Source organism: Passer montanus, unplaced genomic scaffold, assembly GCF_014805655.1.
Source record: "Passer montanus isolate IOZ18808 unplaced genomic scaffold, ASM1480565v1 scaffold6, whole genome shotgun sequence".
Classification (NCBI taxonomy): domain Eukaryota; kingdom Metazoa; phylum Chordata; class Aves; order Passeriformes; family Passeridae; genus Passer; species Passer montanus.
Window position 1 is genome coordinate 248,280 of NW_024371037.1, and position 23,540 is coordinate 271,819.

The following is a 23,540-nucleotide window of genomic DNA, read 5'->3' on the forward strand; positions in this document are numbered from 1 at the left end:
ATTAGGATGCAGAGTGAGAGACTGAAATTAAACAGCAGAAAAGGCTGAGAAAGTAAAAAAAAAAAAAACAAAACAAAAAACCAAAACCCAAAAAAACCACAAAACAACATAAAAAGAAAAGGGGAGGTGCACAGGAGTCTTTTGGACCAAAGACTGTCCTTACATTTGGTGGATACATTGCCTGGATTCTTAGTCCAGAACTGCAGCTTCCAGGGTGCTACAGTAAGACTGAGAAGGGTAATACTGACTGGAAGAGCAAGAGTGAGAAGATGAACACTTTGCCAGCATGCTGCTGCTGTGCTGCTTCTGATGAGCTCTGAAGGTGTGATCCAGCTCCTGTATGAGTGGCAGCAGGTTACCTGGGTCACAGACACAGGAGTAGCTGTCCCAGTCGTCACTGCAGTAGCTGTGCTGGGGACATGGGTTGGAATCACAAGGGTTGTCCACTTCACAGCCCTCCCTTACGTTGATCTTGATAGCCTGTTTCATGTTGAGTGTCGCTATGTTTGTAGATGTCTCTCCCATTCTTACTCCCTGGTGACAAAAGACAATTATTTTACAATCAGAGTCTCCTTTCAGAGTACAGTATTATGTGTTTCATTATTTTCATCAATCAGTGAGGCTACATTTTAAAGAAATCACCTGATGAGCCAAACCCAATTTTTTTTTCAAATGTTTTTCCCCTATGTGACAAGATTTGTACCTGGAAAAGTGGGTAGACTTTAGTATTTTGATTCTTAGATAATTTTTACGGAGGAAACAGAAATGTTTGAGGGTGGATGAATAAGAAACCTCCCACATTTTCACTTGGGCATTTTCTCATGAGTTCAAAATTTATTGCTATACTTTTAACTTCATACCTGCATACATCCATAAAATCCCTGCTGAACAGAGACTTGGTCTCCAGAGACACCTCCCACAATGATGCTTTTCATTTTATTTTTTTTTTTCAAATGTTTGTCCCCTATGTGACAAGATTTGTACCTGGCAAAGTGGGTAGACTTTAATATTTTGATTCTTAGATAATTTTTATGGAAGAAACAGAAATGTTTGAGGGTGGATGAATAAGAAACCTCCCACATTTTCACTTGGGCATTTTCTTATGAGTTCAAAATTTATTGCTATACTTTTAACTTCATACCTGCATACATCCATAAAATCCCTGCTGAACAGAGACTTGGTCTCCAGAGACACCTCCCACAATGATGCTTTTCATTTTCAATCCAGGTAGTTGATTTCCAATCTGCACAGTGCTCTGTGAGGAAGACAGCAGCTGATTAGAAGCACTATTGTCCTCTGTGACAGAAACAGAATTGTGATGGAGTCAAGCAGTAGCTGACAATTACATAAAAAATACCAAAGCAGTGAGGAGCCACACATTGGAATGTGTCTTTTTAGAGACTTTGTAAGACATCTTATCATAAAGCTTAATAAAATATGTCATTGATTAAGCATAAATCACTGCAGAACATGTCTCAGAGCATAAGTACTTGTCCACAGTCCTTTATCCTAGTTTCTCCTAAAAGCATTTGTGCAGTGCTCAGTTGTGCAATTATGATGCTGCCTTACCTGGTACATCCCATAGTCCAAGGACATGACAGCAAGGTACTTGAGATCTTTACCATCTTTTGCACTCTTCAGCTCTACTAATAAATGATGCCATTCCCCATCACTGACCCGTGACTGGCTCATCTTCAAACTAGCAACCTGGCTCAGGCCACTGTACACTTCAAACTGCACGTAGTTGTTCAGTATCTGTTGGGGAAAAAAACACCAACCATGTCTTTTTTTGCTACATATTTGTACTTGATGCAGAAGGAGGTGGGGGGCAAGATAATATTTCCTAAGAAAACCCAAAAGGAAAAGAAGCCCAAAGAGTAAAGATGGGAATGCTTGCAAAAACTCCTTGTTTTGGATATTCAGACTCCAACTTCCCTTATGGGCAAAGAACCCCCAAAGAAATAGATCCATTTTTTACATCTATATTAATGCCCACTATTACCTCTGATTAGAAAAATAGTCTTAAATGAATGATTTTTATAATGATATTTTGATCTTTGATCATTGTAAAAGGCTAAAGTAATGATATGTTTTTATTGACATGCAGGTGGATGAAGCTGTGTAGTAGATGTGTAGTACATCTGGCCATAGCCACTGCTGGGGGAGTATTAATTCTTTCCTAACCAAAGGCAGCCACATTTTACCTGAATGTTGATCTTGGATGCAGCCCCAGCATTGGCTTGCATTAACATGCCATTGACTTTCCGGGTTCTGAACATCAGCCCAATGTACCACGGCACAGAGATGGTAATGTCAAGGTCACTCCAAATGATAATGCTCTCACCACTGAAACGCTGAGGAGAAGGCATTGCTGTGAATCAAAATACACAAGAGAAACAGTTTTTATCCTCCAGGACAAATGTGAAGAGGAAAAACGATGCTATGTCACAGTGATGACACAAGGAAGCTCTCTTCTACTGAGCTATATTCAATCTACCATGGATGAAGAGCTGGTCTAGGGGAGTTACTGTGAAGCAGTTGATAGTACTGCAAATTCACAACCTACCCTGGTTGTGGGCAGGCATCTTGTCTTGGTGCCTGTACTCAAAAGCAGCTCCTCCACACTGCTATGGCATTACCCACATGAGAGCTGTTCCTAGAAAGGTAAGCTCAGCATCTCTGCTGATATAGTTCTGCTGGTGAGTGGGTGGACAGAGCAGGAAGTATGAGGGCAACAGTTGCTTCAGATGTTTTCAACATAACCTTGATTACCTGCTTCTAATTAACAGATTAAACACAGGAAAAGGCTGGGAGGCAACAGGAAATATGAATGAATTGTGAATACTCCAGGGCCAGGTTATTCAGCTGTCCCAGCTACACAGCCTTTTGAAAGTTTATGTGGAACTGCCTAAATCACCTGCCTTAAATATCATGAGGTGACAGCTGAAAAATTGCCCCCCTCTCTAACTGCACAAGCACAGCTCCTACAGGGTGACACCAATGACAGCCTTCAATAGAAAGCACTTTGCTAATGGAAAATAGAGGAACACCCATCCCCTTGGACTTCTAAAGTTGTTACACTGGGTACCAGGAGCTACAGTCCCATGGATTAGTTGATCCCACTGATTAGAAGCACAAATATAGCCATGGGAGATCTGTGCTGTTTGCAACACCTCACATGACACCTCCACCATGTGTGGAACCTTGTAGTGGATCTACAGCCAGCCCCTTCCTGACATCCTTGCTTGTGGGCATGTTGGTGAAGTTCATGGCAGCTTTTTGCCAGTGGAAGCAGGCCTTAGAGAGTGGGTACAGCCACCAGAAATTAGCACCCAGCCTTTTATTTCATCATGTGCTGAGTCCATGTTGGTCAGTGAAATCACAGGACTTAACAGTCTTTCCCCTTCTGCTCCACATTACCATATCTGCTGACACTTTCTGGATTTTTTGTAGTAGGAGAGATCATGCATATACAAATGGATAAGTGTTACTATGTACTATGTGCATATGTAAGTCCTTAGAAAAAGGTTGAGGGATGACACCATACCAGAAAATGGGGAGAAGTTGATGTGAAGCTGCATTTTTTTGAGGAATGAAGCCAACCCCCAAATTCTCATATATGTGCTTTGCTGGTGTCTATAAAGGGAAAGGCTGGGATGAGGAGTGGAGTGCAGGGGTTGGAGTAAACTGCAAGCTCTTCAGCTCCCTATTTGTGAGAAACAAAAAGTCAGGGACTACTGGGCTACCACTAATCAAGCCAGAGGTGGAACTTGACCTCCCCTTCCTTAAGATGCACTTACCCAACCACCTCACATCAGGCTAAAGGCAGGCAGTCCCAAGGGGCAGCCCTTCTCCCTCCTGCTCCAGCCTGTGATCTCACCTTTGCAGTCACACCACAAATGCCAGAGAGGGCATATGGTGGAACAACTGTAGCATAGCCTGCTCTTGAAAACCAGATGGCAACTTTAAAAAAGATTGTCACCAGATACAGATGTCCTCAGGTTGCTTAAAAGTTGAGTGCAGTGCTTGATTTCTAGCTATCTGGGCCAGGGCACACTTCATCAGCCCACACTGCACCACATCAATGTAAAAGCAGCCAGGACATCAGTGTTGAGCAGGATTATTTTCTCTTGCTCCACTTGTGCAAAAATCAGCCTTCGCCTTCCTCCTCTACCCTGCTGACCTTCACAATAAACCTCAACTTCCAAATTTGCTGCTGGTTTTCTGGGCTGTTGCTGAGATTTTTGAGCCCATCTGTCTCTGGAGTGCAGAGGCAGGATGCAAACTTGCGGGTTTCCCACCTGCTGAAGGCTGGGAATGCTGTTTGCAAGCGTTTTGCCTTTGCTCCTGGGAGAACTGGACTGGCATGGCAATTAGCCACCTTCTTCCTTTTCTCACTGGTGGTGGCTTTCTGTACTTGCAAATACCATTCCCTTCCCACACCTTCTCCCAGCTTCCCTCCCTTCCCTGGGGCCAGGTGCACCTTTCCCTGCTAGTTAAATAGATATCCCCATTTGTCAGCCCCCTCTGACCTCCCTCTTCCCCCCAGCCCTTTCTCATGCCTGGACCAGGAGTGTCCATGGAGGGGGTGGCACATCCACTGTCCTCAGATGGGACCTGACCTCCCCTGTCACCACAGAGGCCCACATGCTTCCCAGCACTCCCTGCCCCCATGCAAACTGATCCTGGGCTCAGGGTTTGTCACTTGGAGCCCTGCCTGTGTATCTCTGTTCACCCCAAAGAGAGTCCTGCACTCAACAGGCCAGCAGAAAGAAGTGAGGGCCATTCCCTGTGGAGACAGAGGGCCTGGGCAAACATGCTGCCAACATCCCACCGATGTCACCTGCAGTGTGGGTGCTGGACATGTGGAAGCTTATGTTTAGGTGCAGTCCAAGGCCAGTGCAATGACACTGGCCATCCAAGAGTGAGTCAGACACAGCTGCTAGATCTTCTTCACAGAATTGCAACACCTAATAGTTTAAAGGAATTAAATTACAATAAAGGTGAAACTAATTTTTCCTTAAATTTATCTATATATCAGCAGAGGGAGAGGGGAGCTGGCAGAAGGTGAATTAACAGATTTTAGAAGGGTGGTGAAGGTAAAACATCCCATCCTCACTAGTGTAGACCAGATCCCAGAGTTTTTGAAGAGCAGGAAATGAAAAAAAGGTTAATTGATAACTTGCCAAAGTCTTTGTCCTCTGTTAGCCTGAAGCAGAACCAGCATCGCCATAGGGATTAAAGAAATGCAGCACTCCTACTCAAAACTGCAAATATTCTATTGAAGACTTTTAAAAAAATAGCTGCCTAATAATAACTAATGCTCTTAGGATCATAGCTGAGCATTCAAATAAGAAATTCGAAAGACAGGAGTACAGCATATCTGTGACTGACTCTACCTCCTGACTTTAACTTTGGGCTCCTGAAATCTTTGGTCACATTCTGTTTCTTTCTTGGCCTGCAATTTTCCCACAGGGACACTGGCCCACAAATACCATTAAAAAACCAAGCAACCTGCTGCCTTCAAACTGTCAGAAAAACCCCACAAACTGAGACATCAGCAAGAACATGGGGTTTTTCATTAACAAAGGGGACATGCAGGAATGCACAGTGCTGGAGGCAGAGGTGACAGCTGGGACTGGGGGGAGGCAGTGCTGCTGTGACTGCCATCATCTCTTTCACCTGAATTTAAAATGAGTTTCCAGGGACGGCTACAGGGCAGCTCCTAGATGATAATCTAAATCCCAAACTTTGTGTATTGGTCTTGAGTTTGGGATAAGAAAATAGTAAATAAAACAAACATTTGATCAAATTTTGAATTTCCATTTGAAAAACAGAGGGAAGGAGAGTCTTTGCATGTGACAGCAGTACTCCCATTTACACCAGTACAGAATACACCATAGCTGGGCCCCTGGCACTCCCCTCAGGATACATCAGAGTGGGTTTGTAGCACAGAGAACAGCCAATCATGAAGAAAATACAAGAACTTCACTAAAAAATTCTTGACATGAGACACATACAAAAATCAGATCTTCATACAAACCTGGGAAGCTTCAAACATTCTTGACATAAGACACATAGAAAAATCAGATCTTCATACAAACCTGGGAAGCTTAAAATATTTGAGGAGCTGCTACAGAAAGCAGGTACCAGGCTAGGGGCAATAATAACAGCACTGGGCTCTGTGTGAGGTGGAGCATAGGAAGAGATCTCCATATTCCTTTTCCCTGTTCTTCACTCTCCAAACCTTTATCTCCAAGACAGAAACTTAACCATGTGTCCTCTCCTCTTAAGGTAATATTGCTGCTTCTCAGGAAAGGGAAGAGAAATTGCCACCACCTAGACCTGGCCCAGCAGAAGCACGTTATTTTTGCTGGAAGCATCCAGAAAGACTCCAAAGAAGCAGCCACCCTACAGCACAAACCCCCATGGGACTCCTCACACCTAGGGGAAAAAACTGACTGCAAGTTCTTCACACCCTATAAAACTCACCTGCTGCTCCTTCCTTATCCTTTAGTAATCAGGTTTTACACATATATGCACATTGTGCTCAATCAAAGAGAAATCCAGTAAAACCGAAAGTGCTCTTACTTAGCAGAGAATGCCTTCTTGCCAAAAAAGTAGTGATTAAAACAGCACATTCATCCCCAGTTTGAGTCAAAGCCCAGTAAAGTCAGCAGGATTCTTTCCACTGATTTAAAGGGGCTTAGGATCAGGCACTTTTACTATAAACAAATTACTAAATACAGCCAAGTTCTTTGGAACTACTCTGCTTATGTAAGTAAATCAATGAAATCTGCTCTTATTCATGACAGTATGTCATCTACTATACATGGGAACTCTAAAATTATTTCAAATAGATAATGGGTGACAGTCTCAACTGCAATTTTCTGTTACTCTCACTCATCACAGCTGGACATAGGTGCTGTGAGATGGCAATGACACATGCACACATGAGAGGCACAGAGAGCTCTGTGCAGCCTACCTTGCTCACAGTTCTTCCCTCCGTAGCGCACAGGGCACTCACAGATGTAGGTGTTCCACTTGTTGATGCACGTGCCTCCATTCTGGCACCAGTTGGTTTCACAATAGTTCCTCTGAGCTGCACAGCCTGCAATTCAGGAAAACCATTACTTTGTATGGTTTCAATAAAAAAAGGCTCTGAATGACTGTATTTGAGTTTTTACAAAAAGATGAAGACATGACTATTATAGGTTTGTGTTTTTTGCTTTGTTTAAAAAAATGTTTTTGAAGTCAGTGAAGCAAAATATGGATGGCAGTTTATGTAAGCTGATCATGTGTTAAATGCATAAAGACAAGTCTGTCTATCAAAGGCATATGCTAGGACTCCCTCCTTAATCCACAATCAATGCAACATACTTTAGAACTGCAATTTAGCTCTTACACAGACCTTCAGCAGCATGGACAGAAGGGACTTTCCATTTTTTGTGTAAGAGCCAGTTTTAGGATGATGAGAACATTCTGTATGCCTAATCACCAGAACTAATCCTGATCAGGGATCCAAGGACTGGAAATCAAATCAGAACTTCCAATAGGCTGCTCCATGAAGCAGGTTTCACATTTGGGGGATTGCAGAATTTTATTTACAGAACAAATACAATTTATTAAAAAGTATTACAATGGTAAGTGCTGTCTTTTTCATGAACAAATCCCACTGGCTTTCAGAGCAAAATGACATTTAATAGGTAGTTTAAAAATAGAAGAGGAGAAATTAATTTAGGAGTAAATTCCTGGCTGAAACTCCCAGCAATGCAGAAAGGCTAAACAAGCCCAGTCCTTTCTGATGTGCTGCTGAATCCTGGAAGGATGCCCTGTGCCACGGACTATTGTATGCCTCCCTGGCACAGGTGTGGGCTGCACATTACTCAAACAAATGAGGTCTGGCTGGAGACACAGTGGCAGCACAATGCCATACACCACCTTAAGTCCCTGGCCCATAGCTGCTTTCCCCTCAACAGTGCTAACAGGAGGACATTCCAGAACCCTGTGTACGCTTCCCCTTCCTGGGGTTCCTCACAGTGCCAGCCTCCTCAACACCCTGAGCCGTGCCCCATGCACAGCTGTGGCAGAGACCTTCCTGGTGTTGACCCTTGGGGCACTAATTGCCCATACCTGGCAGAGTGCCATTGTTGGCAATGAAACCAGCCATGTCGATGGGCTTGCTGTCGATGGAGAGGTTCCTCATGCAGCCAATGAACTGCCTGTTGTGCACCGGGAAATCCTCAGGCAAGTTTGGGACACCACCAAGGAGGAGAGGGCCAGTTAGGTCCAAAGATCTGAAGAAACAAAGAAATGCTCATAATTTCTTGCAAAGAGTTTGTTTGGTTTTGTTCTTTATCTTACTGCTTCCATTAGCACATTTAAGCTTCACTTCCCTCTGCCCCTCTGCCACAAGAGCACTTCCCGAGCTTGTAATCAAAGGAGTGTCCAGTCCAGGACACTAACTTTTAACCTCTGAGCTGTCATGTCCATATAGAATCCAGGGACCTGTCCCTAACAGTTGCTAGTATGCAGAAGAAAATGAAAATTACAGAATAATGTGTAGCCACAGGACACTTCTTTCTGACCCCAGCTATGCAGGGACTGGCTGATGCTGCTCAGCACAAGGTTGAGAAGCAATAAATTTTTATATAATGACTTAATTATCATATAGTGCCAACCCTTTTAAAATCCTCTGAAGATCTTAGTCTTAATGACATTTAGTGGATGTAGGCTCTACTAAATGACTCCACACTGTGTGAGAAGTGTTATCATCTGGTCATTTGGATTAGCCCCAGTTTTTATAGTGTTATTGGGATATTAGAGCACCATGTGTCTCTCAGTGGTCTCTCTGCTATCACTCATTACTTTATATCCCCCTATGTTACTTGCTGTTCGCCTCTTCTTTAAACTCAAAAGTACCAACTTTTTTTTCTTTCTTCACAGGAAACCTTTTCTCACACCCAGTCATTTTCAATGGTTGTTTGTTTACATCCTTTATTTCTCCCTCCTTTTAAGCCAGAACTCTGAATTTAAATGGTGGAAGTAATTCCATATCCCAAACTAAACTTTGTTACGTTTTCTTGTTACGTCATATCTGTTTTTCAACTTACAGTTAGTCACTTAGTGCTCAGTGGTTAATTGCAAGCTGTTGACTCTCCACTGGAAAAAGAATGAGTGGAAAACACAAATATAGGGAATCCTTACTTTTTTGAGCCAGTCTGAGTCCCCTGGGCAGCACAGGTGTAGTTTCCAATGAGGCTCCCGAAGCGCACGGCCACTGCTGTGTCACAGTCGTCCACAGTCACCACAGCCACCTTCTCTCCAGAGGGCCCATGGGGAATTCCTAATCGGCCAATGTTTGGCTTCAAAAAGTAAACACCACATGTCATACAGTGCTACATACACGTAGGATTTAAATGCTGGTTCAGTCAGCTCAACAACGTAATTCTTACTACCCCCCAAAGAGGACAAAAACAGAAGATGTAAATGAAACAGCAGAAGTGAGGTTGTCCCATGACATTTAGGCAAGGAAAAACCCTGATGGGTGACTTCAGTCAGAGTCCAAACATGCCCAGTATGATACACAGGGTGGTCAGAAGTGGCTTTGGTCTTTTCCACAGCTGAACCATTTTGGCCCAAATCACATCAAACAGGTGTTTTCCCACTTCTGCATAGTAAATTCTAATAAATTATGCTCATTTGGCACATCTTCACCTCCAGGCAATGAAAACCCTAAAATGATGTATTATTACAACTGAAGCTTAAATTAAAGGCTTAAATCACATTTTCTCTGATGGGTGCACTCTGTCCAGGATACCAGAAACTGAGTTCAGGCCTCTATAAAAGCTGTAGTGAGGGGTTGTCCAATGACTGGGAGAGAACTTAGATGAAACCAGCTTGTTCCAGCTAAAAGATGGAGTGCATAAAAAACCACTGCCCACTGCTGGGTCAGCTGAGAAGCCCCCAGTTTCTAGTTACAGGAGAATAGAGACCAATGGCCTGTGGAGGTGGACAATCAAAAATAATGGATGTATCTGAACTTGCTCCAGTGCAGGCACACAGATGCAGGTGCAGCATGGAAAGTATGTTTCAGAGCAGCAATAAAAGCTCTGGCTTTTCCTCACCTCTGCTTCTCCCAGACAGTAGGAAACTCCTGCCCACCCAGTCACAATGTGTCCTGGTGAACATGAGCCACAAAGCTAGAATTATCACACTCAGCTTCACACCTCCACTGCTACTGGCTCACTCTGCCCATCACCTGCTGTCAGTTGGTGTTCTCCCCACTTCAGCACCTACTGAGTGGGGAGATTCAGTGATCCCAACAGACAGGCTTTCCTATAGGACCACCAGGAATTCAATACCAGCCATCAAACTTCTGTGCTTCCACCATAAGCAGATCCTTCATCATCACTAATTTTGTCACTGATGAGATTCCAGAGTGACTGACAGGAGATGATGTTTTCTGTGCAGAAACTCAAGAGACAGATTTGTCCAGTGGAGAAGTGCATTATGACTGTTAAAAAAGGTGCATGTGCACACAGAAGCATAGCAGCCTCAGTGAAGAACTAGCAAATCCTGTAAGAAAACTGTTCCCATGTTTAATGGTCATATAGAGCTGAGGGGTCTTCATCTACCACAGGTGCAAGATCTCTGAGGACATTATGGGTACAAGAGAAGCACTGAGCTGAACTCTACTGGGTTTGCAAAGGGACACCCCACAGGAATGAAGTCAGCAGGATCTGACCAGATGCTCTGAAAGTCCAAACATATTTACTGTGTGTGTTAACCAATAATAGTTGTATCCACATGAAAATGAAGATGGCTGGGCATCTGTAGCTTGCTGTACACTTGCTTTAAAACGTGTACTGCATGACTGCATCCTGAAATTCCTTATTTGTACAGCAGACAAGGAAGCAGTAAGGTGATAAATGAATTGTTTCTGTTTCACTTACAGACACATAAATTTGTTAACATACTTACAGCAACTTTCATCTTCTGTATAGAGACAGATTTATTTTTAAGGGTAAATATCCCAATGTATAAAAAAAAATTTAAAACACTTTTCCTGGTGTCAATTCCAGTTGGAAAGTATTTTCCATTTCCTCTACCAAGAACCAATGTGATCACATAGTTTGGCAGTTATTCAGTATAAGGTCTTGACCTCTCTTTAGTGATATTAAGGCAGATTTTATTTTTTCCGATACTCCCTGGACTTTGCCACTGCCTAGCTTGGAAAGACAGGAAACATATGTATTTGGAGTGCTGAAAATGTTATTGTATGCAATGATGCCAATGTTAGTGAGCAGCTTTTCAAAGTAAATGAAAAAATACATGGAAAACTAACCAACTGACAGGCAGACCTTCCCTTCCAAAATTAAAATGTTTACATTCTGGGTGCTACTTCTATTCATTCAGAGGAATGATTCGATTAACATTTATGTTCTTGTGCTTCACTGAAAAAATCTATTGTTTCTTACATGGAAGCCTTGACAAAGGCAGGGTATTTATTCCCTCAGCAGGGGGGATCTGCCCAATGTTAATCATGATTGCAACCTGATGAGACTCAGCACTTTGCAGCTGCTCCTTCACAGTCACTAGCTGCAGTAGCAAATTGATTTTTTTCTACTTTTATTTAACACAGAAACTGAAAAGTATTTCTCTAGATGTTGACTGCTCATTGCAGTACAGATCTCTGGCATCTCTTTGGGTCTGATGACCACACAGAACCATGAAGAAAGGGAATATTGCAGTGAATGAAAAGAAATCTATTGGCAGTTCAAAGCATACTTAGTTCAAACACAAGGTGATTATCTGACCATGTTAAAAGGCTCATTTGACAGAATTTGACAGGTTTTTCCCAAAATGAAAGAATATGTTACTGGGAAAGGAAAGAGATATTTTCTGACTGAATTTATGGGACAAGATCTCAAAATATGTGGCAAGTAATACACAGTACTCATCTTCTCAACAGCTAACATAGGGAATACACTATAATTGAAATAATGAGAAATAAATAAAAGACGTTATCAGAGAAAGCCCAAGTTAGGAGCTCCTTCAGCAATGAATCATAGAACAGATTTTATTAATTAAATACTTTGATTAATGTTAAATATAAGTTACTGGTGATTCAAAGGATATTTAATGTATCATGCATTTTTTAAAAAAACCCTTTGAATAGTTGCATGCAAGAAAGAGAATTAATCCCACAACACGAAACTTGGGATCTGATGACAAGAATTCCTATTGCAGACTCTGAAACTCTCAGCACTGAACGATGAAAAATAATAAAACAACCCTACTAATTAACTACAAAACAATGAGGAACCATGCTGAGATTAAAAGGTTAAAAAGGCAATACAACACTGGGCTGTTGCACAGATGCATATGAGGAAAGTTTCATAACACTGAACAGGATGGAATGTTTGGGCAGTTTTGTTTCATTTACTAAAAATACCTTCCAATTACAGCAGGTGCGCAGAACAGCAGCCAGAGCAAGTTTACCATATCAAACAGGCAAAATGGACTTGGCATGTTTAGCCTAGCAAAGTAAAGGCTAGAGAAGAGTTTTGGAAACAAGATGTCATCACTGCAATGGACACAATACAAGAAAAAGGGGTATAAGATGCCCATGAGTAATGTATGCTGGTAATCACCAGGGGATGCTCAGCCATAGGAGGGATCAGCGTTGGGAAAGTAGCAGGGATGAAAATTATAAAAAACCCCTTTATTTGTTTATGATTATAGAAGCCCATGTTAGCAGAGGACTGGCCTGTGTTTGAAAGAAAATAAGTAACAGTGAGTAGTACTTGGAAAATGCACCAGAAAGTGAATCACCAACACTACATGACAGCATACACATTCACATTTCAGGCATGATCTTTGCCTCAATGAAATCCTGCTGGAGCAAGACTGATCCCTAACAGTAGGAACAGCTAACACTAACCAGCATTAATTCACACTATTATTTTCTGGAAATATGTTCACGGAGTTAAAAGCCAGACTTTCATCTGGGTACTTAGCAGTCCTTTCTGCCTGTCAGACCCATCTCCTGAAATACATGCTACCCAAAAGGCAAGTTTCATTAGCTGTGCCAATTCTGCACTCATGAGTAAATGTGCAATGTGGTGTACAGGAATTTACCAGCATGACCCCCATTAATAGTAATGGAAGTCATGTAACTGAGTTCCTGCTCATGGAGCTGAAAATTTACCTTTCGCTGCCTAACCCTAAAGGCTGCCTTTTCAGTTAATGCTTCTCCAGAAAGAAGTTGGGATTCAAATTTCAAAGACCACATGCTGTAACACTGAGTAGCAAGAAGAAGTACCAAACAGTGCCAGAGAGAAAACCTGGTCTCCCTTAAACAAACTGTGAAAGAAGTGCATTATTCCAGGACTCGAAGGGAAGAAAAAGCAACCCTGAGTGTTGCAGTGTTTTACCACCATCACATGATGATTCTTCAAACATTTTGTGCATCCCATAATGAAATTAAATTTGTTTTTTATACTGACTCTTGTGTTTTTATATTATAGTCACATATAGGGTCACTTGGAGAAGAGAAAGAAACAGTCCTGTCTCAGGATCCACATGTGGCAGCAGAAGTCCCCTACCTTTTTCTCCATCTCTAAACCAAGATGAAACATATTTATGTTCCTCAAATGATGGCAATTAGTACCTAAAACTGTAAACAATGTAATGAAACTTTGCCTCAATGAGCTTTCATGAAGATCAGTGGTTCTGGTCTGTGAGTGACAATCTCCCATCTCATGTCTAACCCATGATGTTCACCTTTGCCCAGAGAGAGTCACAGGCAAAATGTGACTACAGAAAATTGCAGCTCCCTTTCTGACCAGAGCAGAGGTAACAGTGAGACTCATCTACTGTCCTCAGCAGTGATCTGGAGGAGTAACCTTCCTGAGCTGCAACAGGGTATGAAACTCCCTTTGGCCACCTGCACTGACTTTCTCAGGTTGCAGTGAGAGAACACCACTCTGGAGGTTTTCTCCTAGTGATGCCAAATCTGATTTTTGTGAAACTCGGTTACAGAGCAGTATCTGGAGTTCTCCCCATAAATTCAACAGTAAGAATGACATGCAGCTTTTCCCAGGCGAAAAACCCTGAGAAGCTTAATCTGTGAACTTGTGTTTTATAAGTGGAGACCAGACAGAGGAGAGAAAGTCATCAAAACGCATCTGTTTATAGTTTGCAAATCTACTGCACAAATCCACTGTGAACATCAGAGGTGGAAATTCTCATGTATCTCAGTTTCGTTTGGGTTCTCTATTATGTTTAAGTAAATATTTGAACTGTGAGAGCCCACACAGTTACTTATTAAAGACACAGCTGGTGTAACGATGCACAGTGAATGGAAAAGACATACAGATCAACAGACAATGGGAGCCCTTGTCCTAAACACTTAACCCTTGTATTTTAGATCATATGTCCTACTGCTTCCAAGTCAGGATGCAAAACTGCTGGAGAGGTTTAAGCAAGTAGTCCAATCCTTGGCAGACTTATTTTAAATTAAACCAGACGAGATAGTATCTGTACATGTAATAGTAATACTGCAAAGATCAAATGTTTGTTTAGTCAGTCAGCAGCAATGGTGACACTCAGGTTTCTGGATTTCACCCTTTTATTAGTTTATCTGCAAGATAATAGCCTGTTCCAGAGGTCTCACAATCATTTCCTCCACCAGAAAACTTTTTTCCAACTTCCATTCCTAGATAAAAACTTGCCACTTGACTTTTCTCACAGATGGGAGGAGGGAGAGTGATTTTGGTCAGCCATCAGAGAGTGCTCCAACATAAGGGATATTCCCTGAGTTCAGGCTGAAAGCTGTGCTCTGCAGCCCAAACCCTGCCCAGGAGGTCTTCCCCCTGCTTCAGCCACCCCCCTGAGTCTTTTGAAGGAGCTGAGGAGATGCTTCAGCAGCAGACTGTAAGTACGGCCAAGACTTAGAAAATGCAAACCAGTGCTGCTTTCAGATGAGACACAACTACCTTGTTACACTTGGCACCAGGAGGAGACCTAATTTCTTGGGGGTCAGATGCTGCATATTGTAAATTCTGCATTTGCCCAGCTCACTGTACACATTAAAAATACATTTATTTTAGGCAGTCTTCTCGCAAAATGCTTTGCATGGCATAGCTTAATATTCAGAGCTTGGCTTGTTTGTCTTTTTAATAAGTGTAAGAAGAAAAGCCATCCTGAGGTCAGTGCCAGCCTTTCAGTGATTCCAAGAGTTTGCTTACCAGACAGTAAGTTACCCTTCTGTTTTTGTTAATTAGTAGCTAATGATTTATTGGCCATTTGGAGTGGTTAAAGGTTAAAAAGAATCTGTTTCCTTGTTATTTTTTTAAATACTCTCCTCTTCATTGTTAACTCGCTGGTTCAGACCCCACCACCCGCAAAAGTGCTGGGTGGAAAATGCCTTATACCTTGAGGGGCTCTTTGCTTTTTAACGCTTCCAGATGCAGTAATAACGGGGGGAATGGAGCAGGAGGCATTGGGTGCTGCAGGAGGCTGCTGCAGGAGGCTGCTGCAGGAGGCACTGGGTGCTGCAGGAGGCATTGGGTGCTGCAGGAGGCATTGGGTGCTGCAGGAGGCTGCTGCAGGAGGCCCTGGGTGCTGCAGGAGGCCCTGGGTGCTGCAGGAGGCCCTGGGTGCTGCAGGAGGCCCTGGGTGCTGCAGCAGGCTGCTCCAGGAGGCTGTGCCGGGCTGCAGCCTTGCCGGGCGGCCCTGCCCGGCTCCCGGCGCTCATTAGGCCGCCCGCCAGCCCCGGCGGCTTCGTTAACCCGCCGGCCACTGCTCCCGCTCCGACGCGGGCAAGGGAGGAGCCCCGGCCGTTCCCAGGCCATGCTGTGCTGCTTCACTGCTCAAAAAGCTCATTAAGGGCCCATGGCAGCGGCGGTCTCCCTGGACAAGTTGCCGGAGCCCAGCCCCCCACCCCCGGCAAGGAAAATAAATAAATAAACAGGAAAGAATAAACAGGGAAAGCACACTGCTCACAGTCCTGGGGGGAGAGACTAGGAAATGCCAGGGGAGCTTAGCATGGACTTGCAGACCGCTCTGATCAATCAGGCCAGATTACAGAAACCACTACGGTAATCTTTGTTTTCTAGAGTTTCCCCTTGCAGATTTCCAGAGCACCTTGAAGACAGGCGGTGTGAAGAACAGATCCTGATTAGTCACCAGGGAAAGGCAGGACAAGTCATTTCACATAACCCCCTTACTTCTTTGATGTATGTATCCCCTTTATTCACTGAATATTTTAATGGCATTTCTTTATACAAATTTGGCTCAAGTCTGTACAGAAACATGAGAGGCTGTGACAGTGAAAAGGAATAGCAAAGAGCTTCCCATCAGTGAGTAAAAAATGCAAATCCTGAAAAGCCATCAGACCAGTTTCTTTTCCTAGAGAAACGCCCTGCAACGCCAATCATCAGGATCTGGGCTGGCCCACAAAGTCAAGCGAGTTTTACTGGCCTGATTTGTTATCTCCTTTAGGGCTGCATCCAGAGGCTAAACTTTGATATTTAAAGCAGGAGGCTTTCAGCACAGCTATGAGACCTGGCACTAGTGAATGGCACTGCCTGAATTGCTGCCGCTCTTCCAGTGCTGGGGCAGAGATGGGGAGCAGCCCCTCCTGTCACAACATGTGGCAATGGCACAGCAGGGCTGTGAAAAGCCATGGTTGCACAGGCATGGGATCCAGATATGCTCCTTGCCTCTACAGCATCACCAGGATCTTCACAAATATCATCCAGCTACTGCAAAGGGTATATTCTTAGTTTTGACTAATTTTGGCAAGGGCTGCTGTAGTGCTGATGGGAAGATGAGTTTTCCCTGTCTGCAAATGGAAATTTTGTCCTCAAATGTGTATTCCCAGATGCTTCTCAGCTCTTTGAGACTAAATCAGTGACACAGCAAGACAGACCTGTTTTGGCTGTCAAGAGACCATTCTCTCTCTCCTCAAGACAACATTCAGTTTTCCATGTGAGAGACAGCACTCACCACAGTGCTCTGCTGCTGTGGGTGCCCTTGTCCTTCCTCTGCAGCCATTTCCTCATGCTGAACTGCCCCTGTGGCTGATGTCCCTTCTCCCTGACCTTTACTGCCCTCTGAACCTTTTTTCTGCCTATTTTGCTGTCTCACTCTCCACCTACAAGGATGTTCTCCAGCACCTTTGAGAGCTGGGAAAGAAGAACATATCCTTTGATGCTGGAAGAGTCCCCTTGCTCTCCTTCCCCTGCCATCCTCTTCCAGTTCAGCAAATCCTTCTCCCTTTGCCAATTGTCCCTATCTACCTGCCAAAGAACCATTCTGAAATATTTTTTTGCTTTCTATAAATCTTGTAAGTCTATGACATATTTTTGCATCCAGGATGTCAATGTGGCTGCTCTCAGAGTCCAAAAAATACCTATGACACTTATGCACAGCAACTAACCCCTTTCTGGACAAATCCCTGGTGACACCTAGCCAAGCAAACTGCTGCTTAGTGTGGGTAATGGAGTCACATTTCTACCTATGACATCCAGGGATCCCACACTTTTCTACGGGCTCTCTCCCTGCCCCCGTGGCTGGATGTTTGTGAGGGTCTCCTGGCACACAGAGACTTCTCCAAGGCCAGGTAACTGCAAAGTGCTGCTTCCTCTCACTACACAGACAGATCCAAAATACCTGAAAAGTTACTGCAAATCAGGGAGCTGCTGTAATTTACTACATGATTTAATTGTGATAACAGTGCACTTCAAAGAACTCGCACCAAATTCCTGAGGCTCCATTCCAATGACTCCTTGGCTTTGAGCAAGGCCTTGCCAGGCTGGGCTGCAGAGCACAGCCTTCAAGCACTGTCCTCAGAGCCTTAGGGTGAGCCAAGGACCATTCAGATTGTGCCAGGTCTCATGGAGGTCTCTGACATCTCCTTAGCCTTCAGGAGGAGCTGAAAATCACCATTTTGGGAGGTGCCACTAAATGCCTTGGGGTTTTTGCAGTGCAGAGGTGTCAGATGGCTTGAGCAAACTGGGCTCAGGAGCATTGCTCCCCAGAATGACCCGAGAGGCCCACACCAGGGGGAAAAGCCACACAGCTGACACCAGTTCAGATGTGGGGTGTGCACCCTAGATGGGCACACAAGTTAAGCCTTTAAAACCTGGGTGATGTGAGAAGAGTAAATACTGAACAGCCCTGACAAAGATGAGGCTTCCAACAGAGGAAGGACTCAGGCTGGTTTTGCCAAGACATGGTCCCTTACTGTGCAGATGTTTTCTGAAAAGTTACTGTTTGTGTTTGCATATAAAATCACCACCACAACGACCAGAGTTTTCAGGTGGTGTTTGCAAACTCTGTGAGAGCAACAGTTCCAAAAAGCAGGCGGGGGAGAGAACAAGCCAGGCACTGGGTACATGTTTTCCCTCCCTGCCCCAGTCACTGGAGAGATTTCTCAAAGCTGTCACTGAGAGCTGAGCTACTCAGTGCTGGGGAGCAGGTCACACTTTACATCTCAATGACCTCCACATGACTTTCACTGCTTTACACTTTAATTTCCCGAGACACAAATTTAGAGGTGAGTTATTTGTTATTTTGTGTCAAGACAATGGAATGTCGCTCCACAGCCAAATCCTGATTTCCTTTCCCAGATATCAATCACTTCACACTTACCCTCCACCAGAAAAAAAAAGCAAACAAAACACCAACAAAAACAATTACTAATTGAAATCCACATGAATAAATATCGGTGGAATTGCAGGGAGGGACTTTTAAAGTCCAGGCTCACATAGCTTTGTTCCACAAGGGCAGATCAGCTGCCCACCCCCACCCCTTTACACCCACTAACACCTGCAAGGGCTCCACAACCAGCCAGAGCAAGAAAAAGTAAATATTAGCCAGGCAGCCCTCCAGTGCTTTTCAGGAGATGTTAGGAATGTAAATGGTTGCCATAGGCCAGGCCAAAGTCCCACGGAGGGAGTGGTAGATGCTGTGGAAGTGTGTAAGAAAGGGGTACATGTGCAGCAACAATTCTGTTCTCTCTAAGCTTTCCACCTGCAATACTGCAGGCTGGAACTCCAGACAGGTTTTCACAGGATTCTGTCTCATTTTTTGAATCAATGGGACTCATGTTCTCATCTAATCAGTCTTTTGCTTTATACAACCACAGAACAAAACCCAGTGAGTCCTGCTCAATAACATCACTTGCACCCCAGCGAAAATGTTCCTTTAGAAAGGGAAATATTGGCTTGATTTAAAGATTTCAGGGCACAGCAAGAACATCACAGCTGTGGGCAGGTATATTAATTCTAATCAGAATCTGTCAAGGTTCTGTTTCTATACAGCAAATCTATGTTCTCACCTAGAGGACTTTCATCAATGATCCTCTGGATTTGGGTGGAAGATTTGGTGAATTTGACCTCAGCAAGGATGTGAGCATATGAATCATGAGCCAGAAAACCAGGAAATGACTCATAAAAGGAACTATTTTTTCTGAGATTACCTTTTCTCATGGCATTTTAAAAATTGAGTTCTGAGCATGTGGGAAATTACATTTTTTGCATTCAGACACGAAGAACATATTTTATGTGTTTGACTAGAACACATTCTGAACTTTAAATGTAAAATGCAGAATGCATTCAGTAATGAAAATCTAATTTCTTTCCTTCCTCTAGCTGCTTGATATTTTAATTGCTAGGGTTTTTTTAAATGGCCATGCCCAGTAGCACCAAAAATATAGATAAGTTATACAAATGCATAGCTACAAATTCCTCATATTCTCCTATTGTACATGAGCCTCCAGCACTACCTACCACATCTTTCACAAGTATACAAGCCTACCCACCAAAAAGAACAATAATCTGCTGATATAGCAACTTCTGTTCTTGTAAGAGAGTTGTGAAAAAAACTTCATAACCTTCTTCTGGCTAACCACCTTGGTATTCCAGTCAAATTTCCTTACCCATTTGAGCTGAGAAGTAAATTAAACATGAATGTTTCTCAGGATGCTGCTTAAAAATTTTGGTTGTGGCTAGAAAAGAAAATTACTTTTACACTTGAAATGCTTTTTTTCTTGTAAAGCTGAAGAAACCCTGTGAAGAAACCCTTTCTCTGTGAAGAACAGGCCCCCCAGTTACATGGGTAAGTACAGCTAAGTCCTCAAAAACTTGAGCTAATGAATTGACTGTGGTCATGCTCCCTGTGGTTTTGGTGTCCTGCAAGCCTCCCTGTGCATAAGCCATGGCAGAACTTTTGATCCCATGAAAATGCCGTAGAAGGAAAGGCATCCAGCACAAATTGATGATCTGGTGAGGTGTACCATCCACACTGCTGGAAGTTAGCACCATCCACCACCTCCTCCTTGCTGTAACACCACTGACCTCTAGACCCTGCTGTACATTCTGCTATTAAACAATTCACAACGAGATAGGTGGCAAGGAAATGAGAACATTGGAAGAAATATGGTTAAATCTTAAGAATCCGTGGTTTCTTTTAAGAGGAAGCACTACATTGTAATGCACTTTGCCTTGCACACTTAGAAGAGCCTTTAAAAGATATATTGGCATTTCTTAGAAATATTATGAATTTAGGTTTTGAAATGCCACAAAATTCTATTTCCTTCTGGAAAAATATGCTCAGAGAAGTAGGGTGCTCCTAAGTAAATAACATTTTCAGTATTTCCAGTACCTCTCCACCTCCGTGGTTTGCTTGACATGGCAATTACTGTTCTGCATTTTTCTTTATCAGACAATACCAAGCAATGCTGGAACAGGTCTGTGTCAATCACAAATGCTGTAAACACAGCACATCAATTTGAGCCAGCAAAATCCAAACTCTGGCAGTGCCACATCTGATCAACAGTGGCATTACTATAATCTTCAACAACTGCATTGTTTATTTAGAAAATCTCCCTCAATCCCTTAACAAATTAGTCTGGAAGCCACCAAGAGGATTAACTTCAAAAATTCTCCCTCAGATCACAATTAAATCTGCTCCGATGTCACCAGTGATAGACATTTGCATAAGTCATACCCAAACATTATTGCTAATTGTTTTTCCAGTTATTTGACTTCTGTTGCAGTCTGTCTTTTCCAACCAAGTTACAAAACTCAGCACTTAGCTGGGCAATCCTGCTCTGGTGTGAGAGGTACTCCTCAGCACAAGGGCAATACCAAATACCCATCTAAGAATTTAATCGCCAACCACTTTTCCTGACCGTTCAGATTCAGAAGTAAACGATACTGGGTGGTGTCTTGGATACTGTGAGGGCAGTGTCTTTCACCCAGGGTCCAATGACTAAAGTTATGCCTAGCTGGTGGCAGCTATGTGGCTTTTCTCCAAGGAGCTGGCAATCCCTATTCAGCTGCAGGCATGTGCCTGCCTCATAAATCACCCGCAGTGCTGGCAGCCTCCTTGGCAGGCTCAGCAGGGAGACCAAGAGCTGAGCAAACAAGGTGTTTGTGCTGGAATGCTCGCACGAGGTGGGAGTGGGGTGGCACAGGGAAGCCTGTGCTGAGCTACTGCGTGATGCTGCCTGTTGGTCCTAGGGCAACAGAGTGCTGGAACCCAATCTAACAAGGACAAGTTCCCTTTACAGGAAAGAAAGGAGTACCCAGTGCCATCCTTGTTTTTTGGCACAATTGTCACAGTCTGAGTTTCACTACAATGTTGTAGTGAAAGACACTCTGCCTTTTTTTTTTTTTTTTCCCAAGGCAAAGTGGCAAAATCAATTGTCAGTCCTGGATATGGAATATATTTCCGTAACAGGCAAATTTGCCATCATCAGAGAAGGTCTGTGTTTTCAGAAGGAAACGAGATAACCTATCTGTCAGCTCCAAAGGCACCTCGTGCAGGGGCACGTGTGCCAGAGGCACAGGGTCTGTGCTTGTCTCTGCAGCAGACTGTCAGAGGTTGCTGCACTCATCCAGAGGTGCAGGACACCAAAATTGAAAACAAATTGCTACATTAACCTCTCCAGCACAGAGCTGCACCACTCCCACTGCCTGCGACTGCCTGTGCCACTTGTGCCCTGGGATTAAAAAGCACTTCCCGCTTGTCCATGTCAGGGGATTGCAAGTGGCCACCAAGCTGCAGTTGCCCACAACTACAACAACACACAGCCCTGTAGATCTTGATTTTTGGGGTATGACTGTGTCACCCCCCTTGGTGACGGGTGGCTGCATGAAACGGTCTCAGCTGGCTCCTGGGTGGGAGAACAGGGGTGGACCCAAGTTTTTAAAATAAAAGTTTTGCATATACATCCTCAAGTTACTCAGCAGTGCTCTGCCTCTGGCCACTGTTAGGCTGTTGTGTGACATGAGCTCCCAGAATCAAAACAGAAGCTCTAGTAAAACAAAGGCAGTGATGAAAGTTAGAGATTTGCTGTAAAGATAATCCTGAAGATAATTCTGCCAACGAGTGGCAGACATAACGCATGCAAGAGTATAAGAAATACAGGGGTTGTACAGGACTGTACTTTGCAACTGGCTGATTTTTCTGCTTCATTTAGAAAATGGGGGGACACATCCTTAGTTCCCCAGAAATGCAAAAACTCAGCAAACCCCAAATCCAGTAACCTTCCCTTTACATATCCAAGCTTGCCAGGTAAATATTGCATTTTTTATTTCAAGGTCTTTCCTCCTTATAGAGGAATTATAAAAAGTCTCAATCTGCTAAGCCCCACACAACTGCTTGAATCAGAAGGGTAAAAGTGAGAAAATTTGTGGATTGAGATAAAGACAGCTTAATAGGTAAAGCAAAGGCTGTGCATATACAAAGCAAAACAAGGAATTCATTCACCACTTCGCATGAGCAGGAAGGCATTCAGTCATCCTCAGGAAAGCAGGGCTCCATCACACGTAACGGTGACTTGGGAAGCCAAACGTCATCACCGTGAGCATCCCCCCATTCCTCCTTCTTCCCTTCAATCATATGGCATGGGGTACCCCTCAGGTCAGCTGTCCTGCCTGTCCCCTCCCAGCTCCTTGTGCACCACCAGCCTCCTCACTGGTGGGGCAGTCTGAGGAATAGAAAAGTCCTTGACTTTGTGTAAGCCCTGCCCAGCAGCAACTCAAATGTCCCTGCATTACCAACACTGCCTTCAGCACAAATACAAAACACAGCCCATATTAGCTACTGTGAAGAAAGTTGACTTTATCTCAGCCAAACCCAGCACACCTGGGCATGACAAAAAATGCACATGGAGATGAAGAGTGTACATGGAGTGAAGGTGGGTGGTTCTGAACAGCAGATGCTTTTTGTTTTAACATTAAGAGCATTGACAGATACTATCTTCAGGTATGGTCTTAATTTATGCCTCTTTAAAGGACACCTATATTCACAGAACTTCCATATGACATCATATGAAACCCTGACCTAGCCTGGAATTGCTTTTTTTCTTCCTGACTTTTCCTCCATGACCCTCCTTCCTTCCACTTTATCCTGTCCCGAGCAAGTGCAGATAAGATCTGTTTCTCTGTTGTGAAGAGCTTCATCCCAAGTCTACCTGAGCTGGCAGCAGTCCCAAATCCACACCATCCTTAAGACCCTCA

The 23,540-nt window shown here is 43.6% G+C and overlaps 1 protein-coding gene across 7 annotated transcripts in view; it reads right to left on the minus strand.

Moving 5' to 3' along the window:
- The window catches only part of CELSR1 (cadherin EGF LAG seven-pass G-type receptor 1), a 164,940-nt gene that overhangs the window by 38,748 nt on the left and 102,652 nt on the right, over window positions 1-23,540 (minus strand). For all 7 annotated transcript variants that reach the window (XM_039726848.1, XM_039726846.1, XM_039726842.1 and 4 more), the window contains exons 6-12: window positions 9,208-9,365; window positions 8,134-8,297; window positions 6,986-7,111; window positions 2,205-2,371; window positions 1,570-1,755; window positions 1,142-1,255; window positions 360-534 (exon numbers count right to left, since the gene is read on the minus strand). In XM_039726848.1, the coding sequence (XP_039582782.1) occupies window positions 360-534; window positions 1,142-1,255; window positions 1,570-1,755; window positions 2,205-2,371; window positions 6,986-7,111; window positions 8,134-8,297; window positions 9,208-9,365 (1,090 nt within the window). The remainder of the gene's footprint in view (window positions 1-359; window positions 535-1,141; window positions 1,256-1,569; window positions 1,756-2,204; window positions 2,372-6,985; window positions 7,112-8,133; window positions 8,298-9,207; window positions 9,366-23,540) is intronic.